This window comes from Callithrix jacchus, chromosome X (genome assembly GCF_049354715.1).
Source record: "Callithrix jacchus isolate 240 chromosome X, calJac240_pri, whole genome shotgun sequence".
NCBI lineage: Eukaryota > Metazoa > Chordata > Mammalia > Primates > Cebidae > Callithrix > Callithrix jacchus.
The window spans coordinates 22,663,092-22,688,461 of NC_133524.1; the positions used below are offsets into that span (position 1 = coordinate 22,663,092).

Genomic DNA, 25,370 nt, shown 5'->3' on the forward strand with positions numbered 1-25,370 from the left:
AGAAAATTTCTTCGTAAGTACTTCCTAGCTCTCAAATACTATAAAATATGATCCAAATGATTTTCTACTCATATGCCATTGAGTTACGGAGCACATTTTAAATTTTGGTGGTAATTTCCATGGAAAGGTGGAGTTTGGCCTGCTATAGATTCATCCTTCACCTCATGAGTCAGTTTCTTCTAGTATCCATGTTAAAAGAGTAGGTACTTCTGAACACTGATTAATTTTACTTCCAAAAATGCCTAATTTACAATCAGGGGTTAGACTGGGACTTGGTTTACTGTATAAGAAAAAGCATCTCTCTCGTGATGATTTTAATTGGTAAATGCAGGACCTTTCATAACAATGGAAAAGGCCACGTTTGGACGGAGATTTTACTCTGATTCTTGTCTAAAGAACAATAACTTGGACAAATGTAAACATAGTGAACAACAGTAGAATAAACATAGATGGAAAAACCACCTCAGCTGTTATGTACATATAAAGCTTCATTTAAAAATAAAGACAGAAATTTGCCAGGTGTAGTGGTTCACACCTGTGATCCCAGCACTTTGGGAGGTGTAGGTGGGTGGATCACTTGAGGCCAGGAGTTCAAGACCAGCCTGGCCAACATAATGAAACCCCATCTCTACTAAAAAACAAAAATTAGTTGGGCATGGTGGATGACGCCTGTAATCCCAGCTACTTGGGAGGCTGAGGCAGGAGAATTGCTTGAACCCAGGAGATGGAGGTTTCAGTGAGCCAAGGTCACACACACCACTGCACTCCAGCTTGGGTGACAGAGAGATTCTGTCTTAAAAAATAAATAAAAATAAAGCCAAAACCCAAATCTCTTTCACATGATTTATCCCTCAACAATCAATTCATAAAAAACTTGTATTCTGCATATTCTTGTGAGATTTCAAGATAATATACACATCATGAGAAGTCTGACAGCATTTTATTTGCAGACTATGGTGATGTTTTTCCATTGACGATCATGCTTGATCACCACTCATGTAGCATTATAAGGCTACTTGAGGAAAAGTCTTCTTGGGTTCCCATAGTTGCCATATTAGTTAGGATATGCCAGTTGCTATAACCAGCACCTCTAAACACTCATTGGCTAAATTGTATCCTCTGCTCATGGAAGAGTCTGAACATAGGTGTCCCTGTAAGGAAGCTTTCTTCTAAGTAGTGACTCAGCAACCCAGACTCCTTCCATCTTGTGGCTCTGCCCTCCCTTGGATGTTTGGCATCCTCTGTATTCAGCTGGAGGATGGAGAAACAGAGAGGGTGGAGGATTGTATAGGTTTTGGTGGGAAGGCCTAGAAGTGGGATATGTCACTTCTACCCATATTCCATAAGCCAGAACTCAGTTTTGTGACTCATCTAGCTGTAGGGAAGACCAGGAAATGCAGTTTAGCTGTATGCTGAGGAGGAAAAGGAGTTTCTCTAGACATGCCTTTATCAAAGAGCATATCTCATTTTCTTGAAATGACTACTTTTTTCTCAATGGCAAATGCTTCCCTGCTTCCTACCTCTATGACACAGTGAGCACCTGATGGCAGGCACTCTTTTTTTTTAGTTTTTATTTTTTGTGGGTACATGACATTTTGATACCGGCATGCAATGCATAATAACCACATCAAGGTAAATGGGGTATCTATCCCCTCAAGCATTTGTCCTTTGTGTTACAAACAATCCAATTATACTGTTTTATTTATTTTAAAATGTACAGTTACATTATTTTTGACTATAGTTACCCTGTTGCACTAGCAAATACTAGGTTTTATTCATTCTTTTGATTTTTTTGTACCCGTTAACCATCCCTACTTCCCTCCCTCCCCTCCACTACCCTTCCCACCCTCCAGTAACCACCCTTCTATTCTCTATATGAGTTCAATTATTTTAATTGTTAGCTCCCACAAGTAAGTGAGAACATGTGAAGTTTGGTTATTTCATTTAACATTATGATCTCCAGTTCCATTCATGTTGCTGGAAATGACAGGCTCTCATTCTTTTTTATGGCTGAGTAGTACTCCATTGTGTATATGTACCATTTTTAAAATCCATTCATCTGTTGATGGACACTTAGGTTGCTTCTGGCAGGCTCTCTTGTGATTGCTTTCTTAAGTGTTGAGGCCTGGCACAGTGCTTCTCACGTAGTAGACACTTTAAAAATGCTAGAAGTTAACCAGTTACCCCATCACAACCACAAGGAGGTGACATATGAATGGAACCCCAAAGGATAAAGGGGAGTTTTCTAGGTAGGGGAGAATGGAGAAAAGGGGCTGGTGAGCATCTTGAATGGTGGAGCCAGTGTGAACCTGGGTGTTGCCTACAAGGCAGGGGGCTAGAGAGCTGAGGGGCCAGTTTGGATTCAGGATATGTAGAGGAAAACCATCAGATTAATGTTCTGAGGATCCTCCCACCTCCTACCTTTCCCCTGGATGCACCATTGAAGAAAGAGCCAGCCAAGCCTTCTCACATTGGGCATCTCTGCAGTGCCTGTGTTTTTAGAATCTGCCTATGAAAGTAATATACAGGTAAAATGATGAAGTTAACCGCCATTATGGTTAAACATTATCTTTGATCTTTACAGCAGTTCTATGGGTTGTTCCCATTTTACAGATGAGAAAGTGAGGTTAAGCAACTTGGCCAATATCATATCTAAGAGGAAGCACAGCAGATTCTAAATGGGGTCCCCCTCATTTGTGTGTCATATCTCATTTTTTCCATAAATGTCTCTGTGTGGAAAAGAGATACTTTTCAGGTGCTTCTCTGCTTATTTTGGAAATACTAGCATTTTGTACCCTCAGCAAGTTAGATATTGCTAGCTTTGGCAATTCTGCAATTTTCAGGGTTTCAAAGCTATCCCGTGTTGGTATCAGCTGTTCATTTCTTATTTTTTAATTTTAATTTTAGGGGAGCAAGTGACGTTTAGTTGCATGGAAAAGTTCTTTATTGGTGATTTCTGAGATTTTGGTGCAGCCATCACCTGAGCAGTGTACACTGTACCCAGTGTGTAGTCTTCTATCACTTACCATCCCCCCACCCTTCTCCCTGAGTCCCCAAAGTCCATTATATCATTCTTATGCCTTTGCATTCTCATAGCTTACCTCCTGCTTGTAAATGACAACATATAATATATGGTTTTCCATTCCTGAGTTACTTCACTTAGAATGCTCATCTTCACCTGTATCCAGGCTGCGGTGAATGCCATTATTTTGTTCCTGTTTATGGCTGAGTAGTATTCCATGGTGTATATATACCACATTTTCTTTATCCATTCATTGGTTGATGGGCATTTATGTTGGTTCTATATTTCTGCAATTGCAAATTATGCTGCTATAAACACAGATGTGCAAGTGTCTTTTTTGTATAATGACTTTGTTTCCTTAGTAGATACCTGGTAGTGGGATTACTGGATCAAACGGTAGTTCTACTTTTAGTTCTTTAAGAAATCTCCATACTGTTTTCTCTAGTGGTTGTACTAGTTTACATTGCTAGCAGCAGTGTAATGCATCCACACCAACATCTGTTTTTGATTTTTGATTATGGCCATTCTCACAGGAGTGAGATGATATCTCATTGTGGTTTTGCACTTCCCTGATAATTAGTGATGTTGAGCATTTTTTCATGTTTGTTGGTCCTTTGTGTATCTTCTTTTGAGAATTATCTGTTCTGTCCTTTGTCCACTTTTTGATGGGATTGTTATTTTCTTTCAGCTGCTTGCTTCTCAATTGCTGCTTCTCTCCTTTTATATCACTCCCACTGCCAGTCTAGGGGACTAGGCCTCTCTTTCTGAGTGGCTGTGGGGACAGTGGCACTGACTCTTTGGTAGGTGGTATGTGATACAGAATTAGAGCAATGAGATTCTCCAGTGATGGTGGTGTTAAAGACCACATCAGCCCTTGCACTCCAAGGGAGTAGGTGGCCAGGGAGGGACCCTTGGAGGAATGAGCTGGAGGCTGCCTGGGGGGACCAAGAGCTGTTGTTGGAGGTGGAAAGAGGGTAAGGAGGGAGTGATGATCCCTCATGTTATATGCATCTCCTCCTAACTACATGTTCAGTGATCTCATGTTGGTAGTTTGAATTCAACTATGGGGGATTTTGACACCATGGAAATTGGCAAATGCAACAAATTATTTTTTTTCTGGACAAGGCAGTTAGTAGCATTTACTAGCGCATCACTGGGTGAGGAGCACTATAGACTTCCCTCCCTTTCTGTCTCCCTCAGTTCTCCTCCTCACTCCTGATTTGAGGCTGCCTCAGACCCTTCCCGTCTACTTTTATCTGAGGAGTAAGAGTGGGAGGAGGAGAGGCTGAGGAAGGATGGCAGCAGGAGGAGTTGACGTGGTCTCTTCTTCCAGGCCAGACCTGGTCCCACCCCATGGAGATCATCTGCACCAGGACTGTTTTATTTTTGTTGTTGTTTTGTTTTTTAGAAGACTGGCCTAGAGAAAACTCTTGGAGTTTTGCCAAGGCCCTGCAATTATTCCTGTCTTTAGTTTTATTTTCATATAAAACAAGTACAGTGTACATTAAAGTAAGATGATTCTTATTGCATGTTGCCAAAGGATGACCTGGAAAATGTGCTGTTAGGTGGACATCTCCTGGGGGCCAGCTTTTCTGAGAGTGATCTAGGGCCTTGCTAGTTAAACAATGGCCTACAGATGAGCAGCAGAGACATTACCAAGGAGTTTGTCAGAAATGCAGACTCTCAGGCTCTGCCCCATACCTACTGAATCAGAGTCTGAAATTGAATAAGATCCCCAGGAGTTTTATAAATGTTCAAGTTTAAGAAGGACTGATGTGGGATTTAGGAAGTCCTGGTTGAGCTGTGTGTGCAGAAAGATGAGATGGAGTTTTCCTAGACCAGCTGTTCTCAAACCTGACACATGTCAGAATCCCTCAGAGGGCTTGCTTAAATACAGGCTGCTGGCCCCCAGCCCCACAAATTCTGATTCAGCAGTTCTGGGGTGAAGCCTAGGAATTTTTTTAACAAGTTCTCAGATGATGTTGAAGCTGCTGACTCAGGGACACACTTTCAGAATCACTGCCTTAGATATACCTTTGGGCAGCCTGTAGGATTTAGGAAGATCTCTGGCTTTGAGAGCCTTTAGGAAGAACCCCTGTGGCTCACTTCAGATAGTAAGACGGAGAGGAGCAAATGCAAGCTCTGGAATCTGAAAACCCAGATATGAGTCCTGGATTTGATGCATTCTTGGAAGTCCCTTGACCTCTTACGATTGTTTAATTCATCTGAAAATGAATATAATAATAATAATAATCATCATCATCACCTCACAGCACTGTTATAAAGATCAAAGAAGGTATTTTATGATCTCTTAAATGAAATACAAGTAGAAGCTGCTACTACAGGTTGAGTATCCCTTATCCAAATACTTGGGATCAGAAGTGTTTCCGATTTTGGATTTATTCAGATTTTGGAATATTTGCATTATACTTACCAATTGAACATCCTAAATCTAAAAATTAAAAAAAAAAATCTTCCAAGTCAGAGGCTTTAGCAAATGATTTCATGTTGCTCTCTTTGTGGTAGGTTCTCTTCTGAGATGCTTTGCCTTTCTCTGTTTTATTTATTGCCACTTGGGGAAATTACCATATGGCTGAAAATGTGTTCTTTTTGGAAAAAAAGGATATTATGTGTTATTTTCAAGGACTGTTGCTGAGGCTGATTTTTGCTTTTTGATGTATCTGAACATTAGGTGAAAGTGATTCAGTCATTATGGTTATATCTGTTCCTGGCGTGGTAATATTAGCACTCCAGAACTATGCTCCATAGCATTCTGTCAGTGTATTTATAACAGACTGAAGAAACTCATCAGTGCCATCATCTCACTGTGTGAACTCCTCAGCATTCCAGCTTCCGGCTCGCAGAGGTCTAGTTGTTATGCTATCACCTTTGTAATGCCTTGGCCAGGAAGTCCTCATTATTCTTTTTGTGCCCATAGATTTCTGTGAAGCATCTCTGTTGGACTGTGTTGGGGTTTCTGTGACTGGCCAGGAAATCTTAGCTAAATCTTAGCTAAATTAGAGGCTTTGGCCAGGTGTGGTGGCTCATGACTGTAATCCCAGCAACTTGGGAGGCTGAGTTGGGCGGATCGCTTGAGTGCAGGAGCTTGAGACCAGCCTGGCAAAATAGTGAAACCTATCTCTACCAAAAATACAAAAAAAATTTAGCTGGGCACAGTGGCGCATGCCTGTAATCCTAGCTACTTGGGAGGCTGAGGCAGGAGGATCCCTTGAGCCCAGGAGGTTGAGGCTGCAGTGAGTCGAGATCATGCCATTGCACTCCAGCCTGGGTGACAGGAGTCAGTGAAACTCTGTCTCAAAAAAAAAAAAAAAAATTAGAGGCTTTAATTTATCACTGTGTGGCATAGGGAAAAGCGTGCAGGCTTTAGAGTTAGACACACCTGGGTCTGGTCCGGCATCCGTTCCTTATTGCAGTGGTTCTTCAACTTGGCCTCATATTGGGCTTAGCTGAGGAGATTTATAAGCAATATTTATGCTGGGTCCCACTTTAGAGATTGTGACTTAATTGGCCTGGGGTCACCTAGGCATGTGGTCTTTTAAAAACTTCCCCAGGTGATTGTACTAGTTTGAGACTCTCCAAATATGTGATTGTGAGTTTACTTAATGATTCTAAGCCTGGAGTTTCCTCATATATAAAATGGGTGTAATAACATCTCTCTTATAGCAGCACTGTGAAGATCATAGTTAATGTGAGATCCCTAAAAGGGATGATTTCAGGTGAGCTGGAAGGGTTCCTATGTCTCAAACCCCAGTGTCCTTTGCCATACTGCCTTTTCCACCACCACCATCGGGCCCCCAACAACTTCCCCAGTTATTCAGGCTCATCACCACCTTGAGGGAATATCTTTTGAATTCATGAAAGGACATCTGCTGGCTGGTGACCTCCTCATCTCCACCTATGGATCCAGCATGGTTCACACACCTGGCAAGCGATATTTTAGAAAGAAAGAACTTACAGTCCTTGCACTAGGACCAGGATTGGCTCATTGATGTGCTAGACACCATACCCTGGTTGCTGTCTGCATCTTCCCAGTGTGGCTGGCCTTTCTTCCCACATCTTGAGTGATAATCTTGCTCACCATCCTCTCCAACACGTCAGCTGATTCCACCATTGTTTAGCCTGTCTAGAGTTCACGTTCCTGTTTGCAACATCATAGCATTTTAACCTCTCAGCATGCTCCTCTCATGTAGCTTGCTCTTAGCCCTCAGTCTGAAGTGTGCTGTCCTTACAGTGAAGTGTCTGGCACGTACTTTTGGGCATTAGGGTCTACCAAATCATTATATACTTGCCTCATGTCCCCTGCTCAGCAAAAAGTTTCAGGAAATCAGGAACTCTCCATCTCCCCATCACGTAGTATATATGTGGGTGCTCAGGATGTATTGATTGAGTGAATGAAAGAAAGATCAGTTATATACTTACAGTGTGTCCCTTCAATTAAACAACTGATTGCATGAACAAGCTGACGTCTAAAGTCGTGTGTTCCCAGCTGGATTTTGAGTTCTCTAACTGTAGGTGCTGGGTTCTTATTTCTTTACATTCCTCATGGCATCTGGAACAATACTTGGCCAACACTGAGTGCTCAGTGAGCACTCTTGTCCTATTAAGGAGTAGAGATGTAGGCAAAGGAGCCAAAGGAATGACCCCAAACTGCATTTATTATAGTGGCCTCAGCAGAGATGGGCAAGGGCTAGACTTTGCTGATTAGGGTGGTGGTATCTTAGGGGAATATGCATACCCTAACAAGATCTATTGGGTCTGAGAAGATCATTTTAGAACTTGTATATCTTTATTTTTTAAATTTAAAAGAGTGGTATAATGGTCTTTGGAGACTCAGAATCAGGAAGGTTGGGAAGGGGTTGAGGGATAAAAAACTACGGATTGGGTCCAGTGTATATCACTTGGGTGACAGGTGCACTAAATCTCAGACTTCATCACTATACAGTGTATCCATATAACCCCAAACCACTTATATCCCAAAAGCTATTGAAATAAAACCCTATAAAGAAAAAAAATTAGGCTTTGTTGAGTTCTATATTACTGGCTGTGGACCCTTAATGTGATCCATATGGAACATGTGAGAGGGGCACTGTCATCCTCACAGGCTTGTTTTCATTCAGTATGTTAAAAATAATCTTGGCCAGTGCAGTGGCTCACACCTGTAATCCCAGCACTTTGGGAGGCTGAGGAGGGCAGATAACCTGAGGTCAGGAGTTTGAAACCAACCTGACCAACATGGTGAAACCCATCTCTACAAAAAATACAAAAATTAGCCACGTGTGGTGGCAGGTGTCTGTAAATCCACCTACTCAGGAGGCTGAGGCAGGAGAAATGCTTGAACCCAGGAGGCGGAGTTTGCAGTGAGTGGAGATGGTGCCATTGCGCTCCAGCCTGGGTAACAAAATGAGCCTCCATCTCAAAAACAAAAAAAATTCTTAAGCTGTTTGCATATACCTATAGATTTATTAATTTTATTATGTAATTTATCTAGTTTACTACTTACAATGTAGCTAAGTCACTTAAAACATTCTTGCAGAGAAACAAGAATTGATATTGCTGCTGTTGATGTAAGCACAAGAGAACAGTTAGAAACTGGCAGAAGTGCCCCTTCTCTGAGGCTGTTACGGGATGTTGGTTAGCCAGATGACAAGAGAAATACAATGGTGGCCTAACAGTAAGAAGGACAATGGCAATTTGACAACGACATGTCATAAATTTTTGAAATAGTCAAGAAGACTCTAAGAAATGTGCATTTATATTCATTGTCACCGTTGTATTAACCAAATCCTATATGGACTCCATGTCTTGAAGAATTAACCCAATGGTGTTTGAAGGATTAATTAATGACTTTTGAAGATTTTTTAAGTTAATTTTACCTCATCTTTGGAAATTTCTGTTTTTGTATTTGTTAAAAGTATTCCTATTAGTCTATTAGTATATCTCTATAGAAATTAAACATCTGTGTATTGGGTGTGTATGCTGGAAAGCCTTTTACTAGTAGGAGGGCATGTCCACTGTGTCAGAATGCCATACAAATGAGAGAGTGGTTTGTTCTTGATGGGCTTTTAGCGTCATGTTATACTGCTCTCATGTGATTGGCTGACCGGAAAGCCATTTCAGGATTGTGTGTGATTAGTTACCATGGTAATGGCACAGCTGGGAGGGGAATGGATCATTAAAAATCAATCATCACTATTGAGTTAGGAATTAACTCAGATCAAACATTCTTTTGAGGTTGGTCATCTTTTGCTCATAGAAAAAGGCAACCCTTAAAATGTAACAGATTTAAAAAAAATATGTATCTTTAGCTTATGAGGTTGCTCATATATTTGGAAGTGAAAGACAATAAATCCTAGAAATTTACTCTTTATCAAGCATTTTGTTATTTATTTGAATCCTACAACAACCTTATAAGGAAGGGTCAACCCCATTGTATGGTAAGGAAAGATAAAATCAGAGACCTTAAGTGACTTGTCCAAACTCACGTATTTAGTAAGCATAGGATTAGGGTGCGAAATTAGATACTTGGCATTATTTTGCTGTAGTTTCCAAAGGCAAAGAATACATAGGCATTTTATCAAGTCACCTAATCCAGTAAGTCCTCACTTAACATCATTGATAGGTTCTTGGAAATTGTGACTTTAAGTAAAATGACGGATAATGAAAGCAATTTTGACCATAGGCTAATTGATGTAAACAGGAGTTAAGTTCCTATGGCATATTCTTGCTCACAAAAACATCACCAAGCATCTAAATGAAGACCAAAACACTTCCAGTATTAAACATTGAATACATGCTAGCTATACATACATTTAAGAAAGACAAATAAAAGCAAGTAAGATAATGATTAACCCAGTTATTCCAGTTCAGGGTTGCAGGTGCTGGAACCTATTTAGGCAGCTCAGGGCACCAGGCGGGAACCATCCCTGGCTCGGACTCCGTCCCTTTGCAGGGTGCAGTCACTCATACAATGGGAACATGTAGACATGCCGATTAAGCTAGCAGGAATATCTTTGAGATGTGGGAGGAAACCAGAGTACCCAGACAAAACCTGTGCAGACCTGGGGAGAATGTGCGAACTCCACACAGACAGTGACCCTGGCCCAGAATTGATTTTTTTTTCTTATCAACTGTAAAACAAAAGGATGTTGAATGAAATGATGCTACTTGAGGATCTGCTGTAATGTGAAGGTACTCACAATTTCCAGACCTGAAAGGCTATGTAACAGTGGACTCTATACCCTGAGAGTGAAAGCAAAATGTTCACTCTGAGGGCCGGGGCTGGAACCTTTCCTTCATCTATCTCTGTTCGGTGGTGAAAAGCAAGACAATTTTGGTCGTGCTTATTGACGTTGTAGCATCTTATGTAGTTTCTCAAATGAAAGTTCAGCGTTTCTGTATGAGCAAGAGGCCTCTCAGTGGAGCTTTGCCAACTGTTTTTGTTAAGGTGCTCTGCAGAGTATCAGATATTGACCTAAAATACAATAAATGGGCATCTCTCTCTGTTAACAGGACCATTGCCAACTATTTGGTGTGGAGAATGGTTTATTCCAGAATTCCAAACCTTAGCAGGCGCTTTCAGTATAGATGGCTGGAATTCTCAAGGGTAAGTTTAAGAAGGTTGCAATGTTCCATCACTGGATAACTTTATGCTGGAATAGTCCATATATTAACTGATCCAATAAAAATCACCTTTAGGGATTAGACAGAGTTTGTAGCCCCAGCTCTATTGTGTGTGTGTGTGTGTATGTGTGTGTGTATGTGCCTTATTTATTTTTATTTAGGTATAAATTACATATGGCCAGGAACACTCAAGCTCTACTCTGATGGTTTCTATAAAGGTATTTAGGGAAATACGTGAGGCCACACATTGTTTTCAAACTTCTCCGTCTTATCAGTGTATTCCCATTTTCCCCAGAGTTTTTAACTGGGTCACTGTAATTATAATTTTAACATTTCTTTGTGATGTATTTGTAACTATCTTTTATTTTCAGTATTCTGAATATTTAAAATGTGCACGATCATGGTATTAGATGGCAGAGTTTCATTTTCAATTTGGAAATAATTTGGTCTTAAACTTTACCTGTACCTTCCGTCTTTGAATCTATCCTTTGCTAGGTCCAAGAGGCTCCAATTTAGTTTTCTCTGAGACCTCACTGAACCATCTGAGATGGTTTTCCTCTCCCTGCTCTTTTTCTCTCCCTGGCTCTTTGTTTGTTTTTATTAGAGATGGGGTCTCGCCATGTTGCCCAGGTGTGTATTGAACTCCAGAGCTCAAGTGATCCTCCCACCTCAGCCTCCCAAAGTGCTGGGATTAAAGGCATGAGCCACTGTTCCAGGCCTCACCTGGCTTTTTAATCTTTGCTTCTCTCCCACCCTTGCTTGCCTCCCAGTTTATACCTATGTTCTCATCTTTGTTTTTGAGGCTTATGTCTGACTAATTCTCCTACCACTAGAGGCCGTAAGGGTTTTGTATCTTTAAAACAGTTTTTATTTTTTTATCAGTTTAAAGTTAAGTGAATGGTGAATCTTATAAGTGATGATTTCATTCAAGAGAAATTTTAGTTATTAGAGGAACTAGTAAGTATAGAAAGTCTTAGTGGGCCATTCTCTGTAGTGCAGTTATTTTGGATATGCTTTGACCCTATAAAGTCACTAGCACATAAAGTTACTTTAGGGCTGGATGCAGTGGCTTATGCCTGTAATCCCAGCACTTTGGGAGGCCCAGGTGGGCAAATTGTTTGAGTTCAGGAGTTCAAGACCAGCCTGGCCAACATGGTGAAAACCCATCTCTATGAAAAATACATCAATTAGCCGGGCATGGTGGCACATGCCTGTAGTCCCAGCTACTCGAGAGGCTGAGGAAGGAGAATTGCTTGAATACAGGAGGCAGAAGCTGCAGTGAGCCGAGACGATACCACTGCACTCCAGCCTGGACAACAGAAGGAGACTCTGTCTCAAAAAAAAAAAAAAAAGTATTTTTACAGAGAACAGCATAAAACACACACATACACACACACACACACATATATATATATATTTAGGTCATAACAATGGATTAAGATACAAAACAAGTAGATTGTGTGTGTGTGTGTGTGTGTGCATGTGCATGTGTGTATTTTTAACTCCCATGAATCACATAAAAGATGATGCCCAGCTGCTTTCCACCCCTACTGTGAAGACAATGAGAGAGAGGTGTAAGAAGCAGTGTGTGAACATTTAAGGTTAGGTATGAGGGGATGTTTCTTGAGCACGAAGTGCTAAATATAATTGATGAAGAAGGTTATAGGATCTCTTTCTCTACAGATTTTAAAAATAGATTCACCCCTTACCTCTGAGAGAGGTTATCAGAAATCAGAGGAAGAATAGATGAAATTAAGCCTTAATCCCATTCCTCGAAACAACTTGGCTCTAACATTGTTTAAAAGACACTTCTGGCCACCATTTTCAGGGCTTCCCTTCCTCCCTGCCTTCACTCCAACTTCCAAGGGAAACTTTATATTTATGTCTCTGCTTTTATCCCCAAGAATAAACCTCTGAGCCTTCCAGATCCTGCTTGGGAACCTTCTTACCTGTTTGTAAATGTTTTATTGTAATGGTATAATCGCAACAGATGGGCAAAGCATTTACATCTGTATTTTACTTGTTTACCAGAGGTTTTTTTTGCTGTGACACAATGTAAATATGCTCCCTGTGTTCATGGTGGGTCATGTTCTCCTGCTCTGCCTTGTTGAGTTGCTACTCAGCAAGGAAACCCTCGTTGGGCAGGAACTTTGATCACCCATTGATTCTAGACCTTCTTAGTGGAACTTCAGTTCTCAGTAGATATTAACTATTATCTGGACACTTGAATAACATCCTCTCATTTCCCTGCTGACTGCAGAAAAGTGATACCATTGTCCAGATTCTTTTTTTAATGGGTAAAATTGGGAAGAAAGGAGAAATGTATTATTTTAACTGTTAAAACATTTCTTTCTTTCCTTCCTTCTTTCTTTCTCTCTCTCTCTCTCTCTTTCTTCTTTTTTTTTTTTTTTGAGACAGTCTGACTGCATTGTCCAGGCTGGAGTGCAGTGGCCTGATCTCAGCTCATTGCAACCTCTGCCTCCTGGGTTCACGCAGTGCTCCACCTCCGCCTCCTAAGTAGCTGGGATTACAGACATATGCCACTATGCCTGGCTAATTGTTGTATTTTTAGTAGACATGTGGTTTCACCATGTTGGCCAGGCTGGTCTCCAACTCCTGACCTCAGGTGATCTGCCCACCTGGGCTTCTCAAAGCGCTGGGATTACAGACATGAGCCACTGCACCTGGCCTAAAACATTTTCATTTAATTTTAAAAATAATGGGTACAAGCATTTTTTTTTCTTCTTCTTCAGTTATTTTATCTTTGCCTCTACTATCTGACACATATGTATGGGTTAGGGTATGCAATGTTTTGTAGACTGTTTTCTTCAGGTTGTTTGAATTTTTTTCAGCCATGGGTTTTATCCAAATGAAGTTTAATCTGGATCAATTATCTTCCACAGGTAATCCAGGGGACCACAACTTTGCTGCCTCAATGGGACAAATGTGTTAACTTTATTGAAAGTGCCCTCCCTTATGTTGTTGGAAAGATGTTTGTAGATGTGCACTTCCAGAAAGATAAGAAGGAGATGGTAAGTGGGGCTCCCCAGCTAGTAAAAAACAATGCAGTTTACTCAGATCCGACAAGGGTATGTTCAGCAGGCTAATGGCAGCCTTCCAAGTGTTAGGGGCTTGTGGATAGTCTTCAGATTCCTTCAACTTCTCAGTGAAATAGGAAGAAAGGTCATCAAATGAGAGTGAGGATGAGTGAGCAAGTATTGAAGATTAGAGGAGAGAGAAGGTATGTAGTTGTACAGGGGAGAGGCAGAGTGAATAAACTGAGAATATGGTATAGCTGCTTGAAGGCAGGCATGTCCAGGTGTAGGTGAGGTTTCAGGTCATGAGTTTAAAGAGAGACTCATCACTGTGGCAGTGTGTTCTTCCCCATCTGTTTTAACTGCATTGGAAGGGTTTTTTTTTTCTTTTAGCTTTATTGAGGTGCATTTGACTAACAACAATTGTATATATTCAAAGTATACGGTAGGGCACAGTGGCTCATGCCTGTAATCCTAGCACTTTGGGAGGCCAAGGTGGGCAGATCACTTGAGGTCAGGAGTTCAAGGTCAGCCTGGCCAACATGGTAAAACCTCATCTCTACTAAAAAGAATACAAAAATTAGCTGGGCATGGTGGCAGGTGCCTGTAATCCCATCCACTTGGGAGGCTGAGGCAGGAGAATCGCTTGAACCTGGGAGGATGGAGGTTGTAGTGAGCTGAGATCATGCCGCTGTACTCCAGCTTGGGTGACAGAGTGAGACTCTGTCTCAAAACAAACACAAAGCATACAACATGATGATTTGACACATCTGTCGCCACACTTATTTACCACTGTTTGTGTGTGTGTGTGTGTGGGGGGGTGAGGACACTTAAGATTTACTCTCTTAGCAAATTCAAGTATGTAATACATTATTAGTAACTATAGTCACCATGCCATATTTTAGATTCCCAGAACTTATTCATCTTAGAACTATAGGTTTGTATCCTTTGATCAACATCTCCCTATTTCCCTGCCTCTAGCCCCTGGCAACTCCTGCTTCTATATTTTAACGTTTATATAAATATTCTACATATATTGTCTTTCTGTGTCTGGCTTATTTCACTTAGCGTAATGTCCTTCAGCTTTATCTGTGTTGTTGCAAAAGGCAGGATTTTCTTCATATAAGGCTGAATATTAATCCATTGTGTGTCACACACACATATATACACACATACCACATTTTTCTTATCTGTTCATCTATTGAAGAATATTTAGGTTTATTCCTTAACTTGGCTATTATGAATAATGCTGCAATAAACATGAGGGTGCAGATCTTTCTTCCATATACTGATTTTACTTCCTTTGGATATATACCCAGTAGTGGGATGGCTGGATTGAATGGTAGTCCTATTCTTAATTTTTTGAAGATTTGCCATGCCATTTTCCATAATGGGAGTTTACATTCTTACCAACAGCACAGAGCATTCCCTTTTTATCCCGGGAATACCTTGCCAACGCTCACCTCTTAAATTTTTGATCACAGCCATCCTAAGAGGTAGTGAAGTGATATTTCATTATGGTTTGATTTGCATTTCCCTGATGATTAGTGATGAAAACCTTTTCATATACCTGCTGTTTATATGTCTTCTTTAAAAAACTGTCCATTCAGGTCTTTTGTCTATTTTTTTTTAAATCAGGTTATTTGTTTTTTCACTACTGAGAGGGTGTATTTTGAATTAGAAATTTGGATTTGGCCAGGTTTTTTTTGTCTGCATCTCTTTTTTGATGAATTATATTTTACAAATGTCATGAAGGAAAAGATCCAGGTATGATTAATAACAATCCATGTAGTCAATCAGATAAAAATATATGAGCAGCTTGGATGCAGGTGGTCAATCGCTGAATTTAAGGTCAAAGGCATTATTATGTCATGATTGTTCAAATGATTGGTATCATGTAGTGATACACAATAATACCAAATGGTTAGTATTATGTATCAGTACATAGTCATTACTGATACATAATATACATGATTATATATTATGCACTCAAATTTGCTTTGTAATACCATATCTAAGTACATTTGTGGTAGGCCAGATCTCACTAATGCAGGGCTCCATCACAACTGTCCCACACTGACTGAGTAGCCAGGTTAAACATTAGAAGCTGATTGACCCGTGCTCTTATACAAAGGCTGGAAGATAACAAAGAGCCCACCAAGAGTTTTGCGTAGGCTTTTCCTGCTCCTTGAAGCATGACAAGATAACGAATGAATTCTTAACAGGACCCTTTTAGGATTAAACATGTTTTATTGGGGATCTGAAGAAACTCCCTAGGCCTCTGCAAACAAGTTTATTGGGGTCTAAAGGAACTCCCCAAACCTTTATGATTTAGCAGGAGACAGATAAGGTTAATCACCTCAGCACCTAGACCCATTTATTTAGATTAGATAAACTTACCGAGGCTCCAGAAGAAGGTCTTCAGGACTCAGACCTAGTTGTAGATTAAAAGAAGTTTTCATTTATGTCTTTAGATGAATGCCCACTTACATGTAGACATATAGCTTTGAAGGTATATAAGCTCTGGAAAACTTTGTAATTTGGAATTGTTCTGGCGATAATTTCCAGGCTTTCTCCCGGTAACCAGTTACAGAAAATAAAACTCTCTTCCTCCCCAGTTCATCTGCATCTTGTTATTGGGCCACAAGAAATAGCAGCCTGACCCTCAGTTTGGTCTGGGAACCTGTTTTTACAGTCTTTGAGTATGAGACTTTATGTGTGAACCTCGCAGCTTCCTTGCAGACAATTTCACTGAAGAATTAATGTCTTCAAAATACTCAATATTCTCATTGTGTGTTTTCTTTTGCTCCTTGGTCAGAGTAAACAGAATGAGATCTTATCAGATAATCACAGTGGTAATATTATAAGCTCTGGGAAGGCTATAAAAACAATTAAAGGATAATGGAAGATTTAAAAAAAATTTACAGCAGGAGGTTTTTTGGCAGTAGAAGAATTTTAACTAATATGAAAAGTATGCAGATTGAACTTGTTTTTCTCAAATAAAGTTGATTTTGGCAATCTCCCCCCTTATTTTGATGTCCTTTGATGTATATGGGGGCAGGGTGGTAGTTACACACGTACTCATCTCTTTAAGGTAAAATTATTTGCCTCCCTTGTGCAGGAGCTGTTTTCCTCAGGGAATACTTGAGTTGGAAACTTATAAGAGAAATATGTGGCCTTTTATAGCCTTTTTTTTTTACAGGGCTCCTATCCAAGAACCACCTGGAACCACTGATTTACTTGAAAAACATTCTGTATAATTAGCTACAGTCTACAGAAAAAGAAAAATAGAAAGATCCCCAAAGGGGCAAATGCCAGAGACTCTAACTCAGATGAAAGGCTGTCTGCCATTGTTTACTTACCAAAAAAGTTAGTTAAGTGAATGAATATAGTCAGAAGGTTAAACTTCAGGTACTTCTCAAAGTTACATGGGTAAATGAATCACATGAGCATCTTCTTGTTAAAATGCAGATTCTCATTGCATTTTAACAAGGGTTTTGTTTGTTTTGTTGTTTTAAGTTGTGTTTGGGGTAGGATCCATGAATTTGCCTAACAAGCTTCCAGGTGTGACTGCTCTGCTGGTCCAGGACCACACTTTGGTCAGCAAGGTCTTCTCATGATTCATTTGTTTGTAAACAGTTACCACCAAAAAGCAGGCCCTGGTGACTCACAAGAGCAGGCCAGGCCAGTTGACACGAATAGCAATACTTTATTTACCAAAAGTGGTTGCATTAGTGCGAGTAACCGCTTTAATTTTTAGATAAAAATTTCTGTGATTCAGATTGGTTTAAATGGACTGTGAAAAGCCCTGCGTTACCACCTCCAGGCTTGGTTCCCCACCCACCAACTTTTTAGTTATCTTTGGAAAACGGATACCTAGGTTTTACTAAGAGACTCCTGCCCCACTTCTCCTCAGTGTCTCTGTTCTAGAACCTCTGGATGACAGAGTTGGCCCAACTGCCTGTGGTTGGCACCGTCTGTTTTAGAAAGTGAGTAGGAGATAGCAGATCACATTGAGGTTTCCTACCTATCAGAGTTCTCTTCTTTTTCACTGGGGAAAACACATAATTCCACGTTAGTGTTTCGTTAAGACTTCCCGCACGCAAGTGTGCATTTGGACACACCAAAACACCAACACTCTCATACTCATTCACACACATAGCCATGGGAATTTAGCAAATTTAATTAGAAATGAAGAATAGCATGTAGAAAAGGAGAGTCCTTCAACAGAAAGCCACCCAAAGAGGTGGTATAGTACAATCCCTTGCCTTCCAGCTAGTGGGACAGAGCCTTAACTCGTGTGGGATTGGCTGCAAGTGTTGCTTTGTCTCTGCAGTCCAAAGTAGCACTATCCAATTGAACTAGAAGATGAGCCATATGTGTATGTAATTTTATATACATATATACATATGTAATTTTATATATATATACACATAAGTAATTTAAAATTTTCTAGTAGCCACAATAAAATGAAAGGACACAGGTGAAATTAACTATAGTTTAATCCAATTTATCTAAAATATTCTCATTTCAACACATAATTAACATAAATTTACTAATATGAGGCCAGGTATGGTGCTCACACCTGTAATCTCAGCACTTTGGGAGGCTGAGGTGGGAGGATCCCTTGAGACTGGGAGTTCGAGACCAACCTAGGCCACAGAGTGAGAGCCCATCTCTACAAAAAAATAAAAAGCCAGATAAGATGACACATGCCTGTAGTGTCAGCTACTCAGGAGGCTGAGGCGGGAGGATCACTTGAGCCTGGGAGGTTGAGGCTGCAGTGAGCCAAAATTATGGCACTGCACTCCAGCCTGGGTAATAGAGTGAGACCCTGCCTCAAAAAAATAAAGTAAGATTACTAATATAATAGTTTATAGGCCTTATTTTATACTGTCTCTGAAACTCCATGTGTATTTTATATTTACAGCATATCTTATTTGGGACTAGGCACATTTCAATGTTGCTAAGTGACTACCATATTAAACCTTGCTGGTCTAAATAGGAAGGATCCCTTGAGCTCAATATGGCAGGATTCATTTTCTAGGTGAGAGGTTACTAGTAGCCAGCACTGGGAGGGCGGCGTTTATTTCCCTGGCCAACTGTTTCAAGTGGGGCTTTAATATCAGAGAGGCAGGACTCACTTAAGCAACACCAGGATTCATGGCCTGGGAACAGGGTGGGAATCAGTCAAGGTGCTAGCTGGTGAGGATATTTCACATTTTCTGGAATACTATCTTAGAGGCAGAAACAAGTTCCTGACCCTACTCTGAGGCAAGCACCTCAGAGGCATAGTTCTCATTGGCTCAGGGACTGCATGAACTGTAATATGCAAATTAAAGATGTTCAGTGCCTGGAGGTGTAAAGGACTCTATCAAGCCGAAGCCAGGGGTTCCAAGCTCAAATACCCTCATGGTCAGTGAGTACCATTAAATAATATGCACGAATAACGCCGACTGGGTGTAGGCAAAAGCCAGGGCAAGTATAATAATAAATGGTAATCGCCATTGACCTTGGTGTTGGGGATACAGTAGTAGTGAAGTGGGCTTGTGGAGTGGTGAATGGGCTATCCAGGATTCAGCCAAGACTTGTCTCCAGCCAATTGTTTTCATGCAGAAATGCAGGGCTCAAGGTGCTAGACAGATTTCGGGTTTTTGTTTTCTGAGAGAAGTAAAATATCTGGATATTTATATGGAATCTTATATTTTAAATCTTTGCCAGTATTCTGGAGGCCAAATTAAATATGTCCTGGGGATACCATTGCCTCCCCCCCACCCCAAGATGGAGTCTCCTTCTTTTGCCCAGGCTGTAGTGCAGTGGCATGATCTTAGCTCACTGCAACTTCTGCCTCCCAGGTTCAAGCAATTCTCCTGCCTCAGATTCCCAAGTACCTGAGATTACAGGCACATGCCACCATGCCTGGCTAATTTTTTATATTTTTAGTAGAGATGGAATTTCACCATGTTGGAACTCCTGACCTCGTGATCCACTTGCCTTGGCCTCTCAAAGTGCTGGAATTACATGCGTGAGCCACTGCCCCCGGCCTCCATTGTGTTTTATATTAACATTTTCTCCCTCCTTACCTCCCTTTCTTCCCCCTTTCTCCCCTCTAATCTTCAGAAAAAACAATCATAACCATGTCTGTCAGAGGACTTTTCAAATTTTTTATCTTACTTAGATGAAGATTATGTATAATTTAGAAATATATTCCATTAGGTAAGCATTTAATATTACTTTTGTGTAAAGTTACATGAAAGTGGGACTCCTCCAGAGAACTGATGACGTATCAGCACTGTAAATAGAGATGATGCACTCATTCCACTGTGACAAGCCCTGATCCATATGCTCATGACCTAAACAGCAGGAGAGAGAATGAGTTGCGTTCAGGGAGGATGTCTAAAGTTATCACTTGCTAATTTTCTCTTTTATTTATTTTTATTTTTTTAATAGTCTCATTTTTTCCTTCTCTTTTCTTTCTTTTTTTTTTTTTGAGGCAGAGTCTCACTCTGTTACCCAGGCTGAAGTGCAATAGCATGATCTTGGCTCATTGCAACCTTTGTCTCCTGGGTTCAAGCCATTCTTGTGCCTCAGCTTCTTGAGTAGCTGGGATTACAGGTGTGCGCTAACACACCTGGCTAATTTTTGTATTTTTTTTTTTTTTTTTTTTGGTATAGACTGGGTTTTGTCATATTGGTCAAGCTGGTCTTAAACTCCTGACTTCAAGTGATCTGCCTGCCTCGCCCTGCCAAAGTACTGGGATTACAGGTGTGAGCTACCGTACCTGGCCTCATTTTTTTTTTTTTTTATTAAACTATATATCTGTAATGTATATCTGCAAGTGCCCCAGATAGATACTCATGTCCATGGAGGGCAGATGAAGATTCCAATGAAGACCAGAGAATGAAGGGATTGTCACCATGGGCCTAGTTGTGACCATGATGGTCAGGATATATTGGTTTTAAAATCTGGTGATGATAATAACAGTAGCAGTTAGCTTTCACTGAGGTTTAACTAGGTGTCTTGTATTCTTCTAAGTGCTTTCAGTGTGCGAACTCACTTATCCTCACGATGACCCTGTTACTGCTATTAGTGCTCTCATTTTCCAGATGAGGAAACAGGCTCAGAGAGTTGAAATAAGTTCTCTGGATTCATATAGCTTGAAAATGGCTTAGGTGGGGTTCAAGCCCAGACCATCTACATGGAAACCACTGTTCCATTTCCTTGTTTCTCTCTGAAAACACTTGAATCTTTGCCAATTGTATGAATGTGAGGAGACCAGAACCTTCTTAGTGGCTTATCTTATAATTACCCTTATTAGCAAATTCTTTATTCTAATACTAAGATCCTAAAAAGGCACACATTTCATATTTTTTAACATTTCAGGGTAGGAAACGGTTGGAATAGGTTTGGCTTCTGGTATTTCAATATTTTAAATACAAATATAGTGGAAACCTAATTCAAATCCAAACAGTTGACATCACATTTTTGTATTCATATCATTCTCAGGAGAAAGACGGAAATGATAAGAAGCAAGCTATTGACTAAGAACATATGCAGGTTTATCTTTGGCTCAGTCTACACACTGAGCTCAATTTCTAGTATTTTCTACATACATCATTCTAAGGAGTGATCCATGATGTTTGTAGTGGTAACCCAAAGGCTCTGTAAGATTCCTTGTCACAAAAGTTTTTAAAAAAATATTTACCATTCTCTAGTTACTAAGGCAGAAATGTGAATATATATATCAAAGACAAATTTTTCTATTGTGTTGATGGGAAAAAAGGCCTTGTTGCTTTAACTCTAGTTTCTAGAAAATTCAGGGAAGTCGAAGTTCCCATTTGAACATTTTGGCTGAGCTAAGTTCTTCCGTATAAACTGTATCTTGGTTTGTTTCATTGTAGACACTATGTCCCCAAACTACTTATCTTTATTCATATATCTCGTCTCTGCCAGTACGCATTTTTTGCTGCTCCCTGAAATTTTCTGAGTTTTTGTTATAAAGTAAACTCTGTTAAAAAAATAATAATTTTGGCCCTTGTTAAAATAGTAATGAAGACTTTACTGAGGACCATTGCAATAGGTGTCAAGTCTGTCACAACAGGAGAGAAAGATTAGGCTCAACTCTAAATACAGCAAAGACAGCTGGAGATTTATAGCCAGTAAGGAGAATGAGGGGGTCAGTGGATGGCAAATTACAAAGAGGAGACATCAAGAGCAGGGAAATTCTTGCTAAACCAACTTAACAGGATTCTTGTGGAAGGCAGGCCAAGGTGATCAGGTATCAAGGCTGGGTATGCTTTCTAAAGTGACTTAGCAGGATTCTTCCTACAACTGCACTAGGTAGGCTTGACGAGGACAGAGTGTGGGTGGGAGGAGGGTAAGGGCAAGATGTACTTGAGAAGAGGGCGCAAAGGAGCCCGACTAAACTTTGGTCAAGGAGAGAGTCTTTGTCAGACTTCAGATCAAAGTTAAAGTCACTGATCTCTATTACATATTAGAACATTCTATATGCAGAAGGTTAATCTAGTTTAAGCAGAGCAAATCTATTACACTTCGAATTTAGACTTTATTAAGTGAAGAACTAAAACTTTACTCCCTATGTAAAGTAATTCACTAATTTCTCCTGCACTCTAGCAGCCTATTCTTTTTCTCTTTTACTGTAAAGACTTTGTTCATGTCCCCAAGTAATGCCGTAGATGACCTACAGTATCTTCCATTTTTTTCTGAGCTGCTCTCTGCCTGAGCAATTCCAGTAGTAATTCCTATCCTAAGAAAAGAATTTTCCTCCCACCCCATACTGCTACAGCTGGTGTCGAAGACTTAAATACCCACGTGGGTCCTATTGTGGTGGTGGAGTTTGAACTTGCAACCTCAGTACACTAGGAGTTCACCTCATTAGTGAGCTAAGATAATTGAATTGATGTACTGCCATTAATATTCTTTAAGTTCTCCAATTCCCTCGTTCACTGTTTCTCTCAGTGGTTGAGTAAATGAGATGTAACTATAATGTTGATGGCAGAAGTCACATGAAAGTCAGTGTCATGCATTATAGCATTGCCCTTATACTGAGGAGTTTCTCTTTCCTTGCAAATTCAGCTGCTCACTAGGGTTGCTCTCGGTAAGGCCGTTGTACAGATAAAGACAATGGTCTCTTCATCACAAATTGTGCAAAGAAAGGATATTCTCTTTGGCTACCAAATGTCTCTGTTTCTGTTTGTCTAGTAAGTGGTGTTGGTTATCATTATCTAGATCACTTTCCAGAGAAACTTTGCTGAAGACCTGTCTGAATGAAGGCAAACCATAATAATTTCTTTTTTAGGGGCTTTTAAGTATATTTATAAAATATTGACCTAATGTAGAAATTACATCTGATTTTCTGCAAAGTTGCATTGATAGGTCATAGCCCAGCTCTGCTCTTCCCAACATGGGCAGATCACTTAACTTCTTTGAGCTTGTTTTACTGTTTGTAAATGGCCTAGGCGTTTCTGTTGCTATGGTAATGCTGCGTAATGATCAGTCACAAAGCCTCACTGGCATTTGACAATAAGCAGTTACTGCTGATGCATCTGGAGTCAGTGGTGGGCCCCCATGCAGCTCTGCTGATTTTGGCTGGGCTGGCTTGAATTTCTGGGGGTTGGCTGATCTAGGTTGGCTTTGGCAGAGGTGATTGGAATGACTCTGGTTGAATGATCAACTCTGGTTCATGTGTCTTCCTTCAGCCAGCTAGCCTGTGCATGCTCTCATGGTGATGGCAGAAGTTCAAGTGAGCAAGTAGAAACATGTGAAGTCTCCTGAGACCTAGGCTCAGAACAGGCATAATGTAATATCTGCGTTTTGTTGGCCAAAGCAAGTCACAAGGCCAGTCCAGATTTACAGAGTAGGGAAATAGACACTGCTCTTTTTTTTTTTTTTTTTTAAGACAAGGCCTGGTTCTGTCACCTAGGTGACCCAGGTGTCACTCTAGGCTCTGTCACCTAAAGTGCAGTGTTGCCATCTCTGCTCACTGTAACCTCTGCCTCCCAGGATCAAGCCATCTGCCCACTTTAGCCTCCCGAGTAGCTGGGATTATAGGTGTGCACCATGATGCCCGGCTAATTTTTGTATTTTTTGTAGAGATGGGGTTTTGTTGTGTTGTCCAGGCTGGTCTTGGACTCATGGGCTCAAGTGATCTGCCCACCTTGGCTTCCCAAAGTGTTGGAATTACAGGTGTGAGCCACCCAGCCTGGCCAACTCTGTTTTTAATGAGAGGACCTGCAAAGTCACACAGTAAGGGATGTGTATAAATGAAGGGGTATGGTATTACAGCCATCAGTGCTGTGTATAATGAATAGGGATAAAATTAGTATCTACCTCTTTCATTTGTGGTGAGAATTGAATGCGATAATCCATGTGGAGGGCCTAGCACAATATGTGGTACACAACAAATGCTCAGTGAATGTCAGCTATTCTTATTGCTAACATTGCCATGTCTGATGTTAATAATTAAGATAGAATTTATAACATCAACTTCCTGGCATGGGCTGTGGCAACTTCTGCATTCAGATTTCCTCTTTTTAATTTGTTGTGGAAAGAGTAAGAGTGAGGGAGGTGCCTGGGGGGTTTTGCTGTTGCTGCTCCTCCATACATGCCTAGTGTAGTAACTTTCACTGGAATAAAGATCCTTTTCATGCTAGTGCCTGGCCACATTCCAGAACCCACCCTATCATTTAATGACAAGTTTGGCTCACACACAAGTCTTAATGAAATTACTTCAAGAGCCAAATATAATTTTTTAATTTCTTTTTTTGGGGGTGGTGGGGACTGAGTCTTGCCCTGTTGCCACCAGGGTGGAGTGCAGTGGCATGATCTCTGCTCACTGCAACCTCTGACTCCTGGGCTCAAGTGATTCTCTTGCCTCAGCCTCCCAGTAGCTGGGACTACAGGCATGTGCCACCATGCCTGGCTAATTTTTTTAGTAGAGACAGGGTTTCGTTGTGTGAGCCAGGATGGTCTTGATCTCCTGACCTCATGATCTGCCCACCTCGACCTTCCAAAGTGCCAGGATTACAGGCATGAACCACTGTGCCTGGCTGTATAACTTCTATAATAGGTCCAGATTTCATAACTCTCTACAGCCTAAATCTTGTTGCAACAAATATCAGGTTCCAATTGTGACAGCTCATTTATGCAATCTTTGGTCAAGTGGCATCCAGCAAAACAAGTAATTTAGATCGCTCATTGGGAATTCTTTTGAAATAAATGTGGACGCTTACTCTTGTCCTTGTCTTGAGTGTGCTGCCATGATGATGACATGTTGGCTCACCTTTCTTGTTTGTTTTCTCCATTTCTGGTAACACATTGGACAGTGTTGCCTTTGCCACATATTATCAGACAGTCTTGTCAAGCAGATCTGGTCAGACCTATGGAATGCGAAGACCCTGTATTAGAAATTCATTTACCTAAAGAAAACATTTATGCCTTCCAACAGATCTGAATGTTGGAAGTGACTAGGCATAGTTACTTGCTGGGGAGAATTGACCCACAGCCAAAGGCTAGAGTATTTGAGACTGATGGACTTGTAAATATTATTCTGGTTTCTCATTCGTTCTCTCTTCAAGTTGGAAAGTGGAAAACAGGAAAAGATGAGTTATAAAATTAGAATACAACCTATATCTTTATATACAACATCCACC

At 40.5% G+C, this 25,370-nt stretch overlaps 1 protein-coding gene across 1 annotated transcript in view; it reads left to right on the top strand.

The window, feature by feature from the left end:
- Positions 1-25,370, top strand: part of PHEX (phosphate regulating endopeptidase X-linked) — a 230,315-nt gene that overhangs the window by 70,736 nt on the left and 134,209 nt on the right. Inside the window, exons 10-11 of the mRNA XM_078362509.1 lie at positions 10,553-10,646; positions 13,567-13,695. Of these exons, the coding sequence (XP_078218635.1) occupies positions 10,553-10,646; positions 13,567-13,695 (223 nt within the window). The remainder of the gene's footprint in view (positions 1-10,552; positions 10,647-13,566; positions 13,696-25,370) is intronic.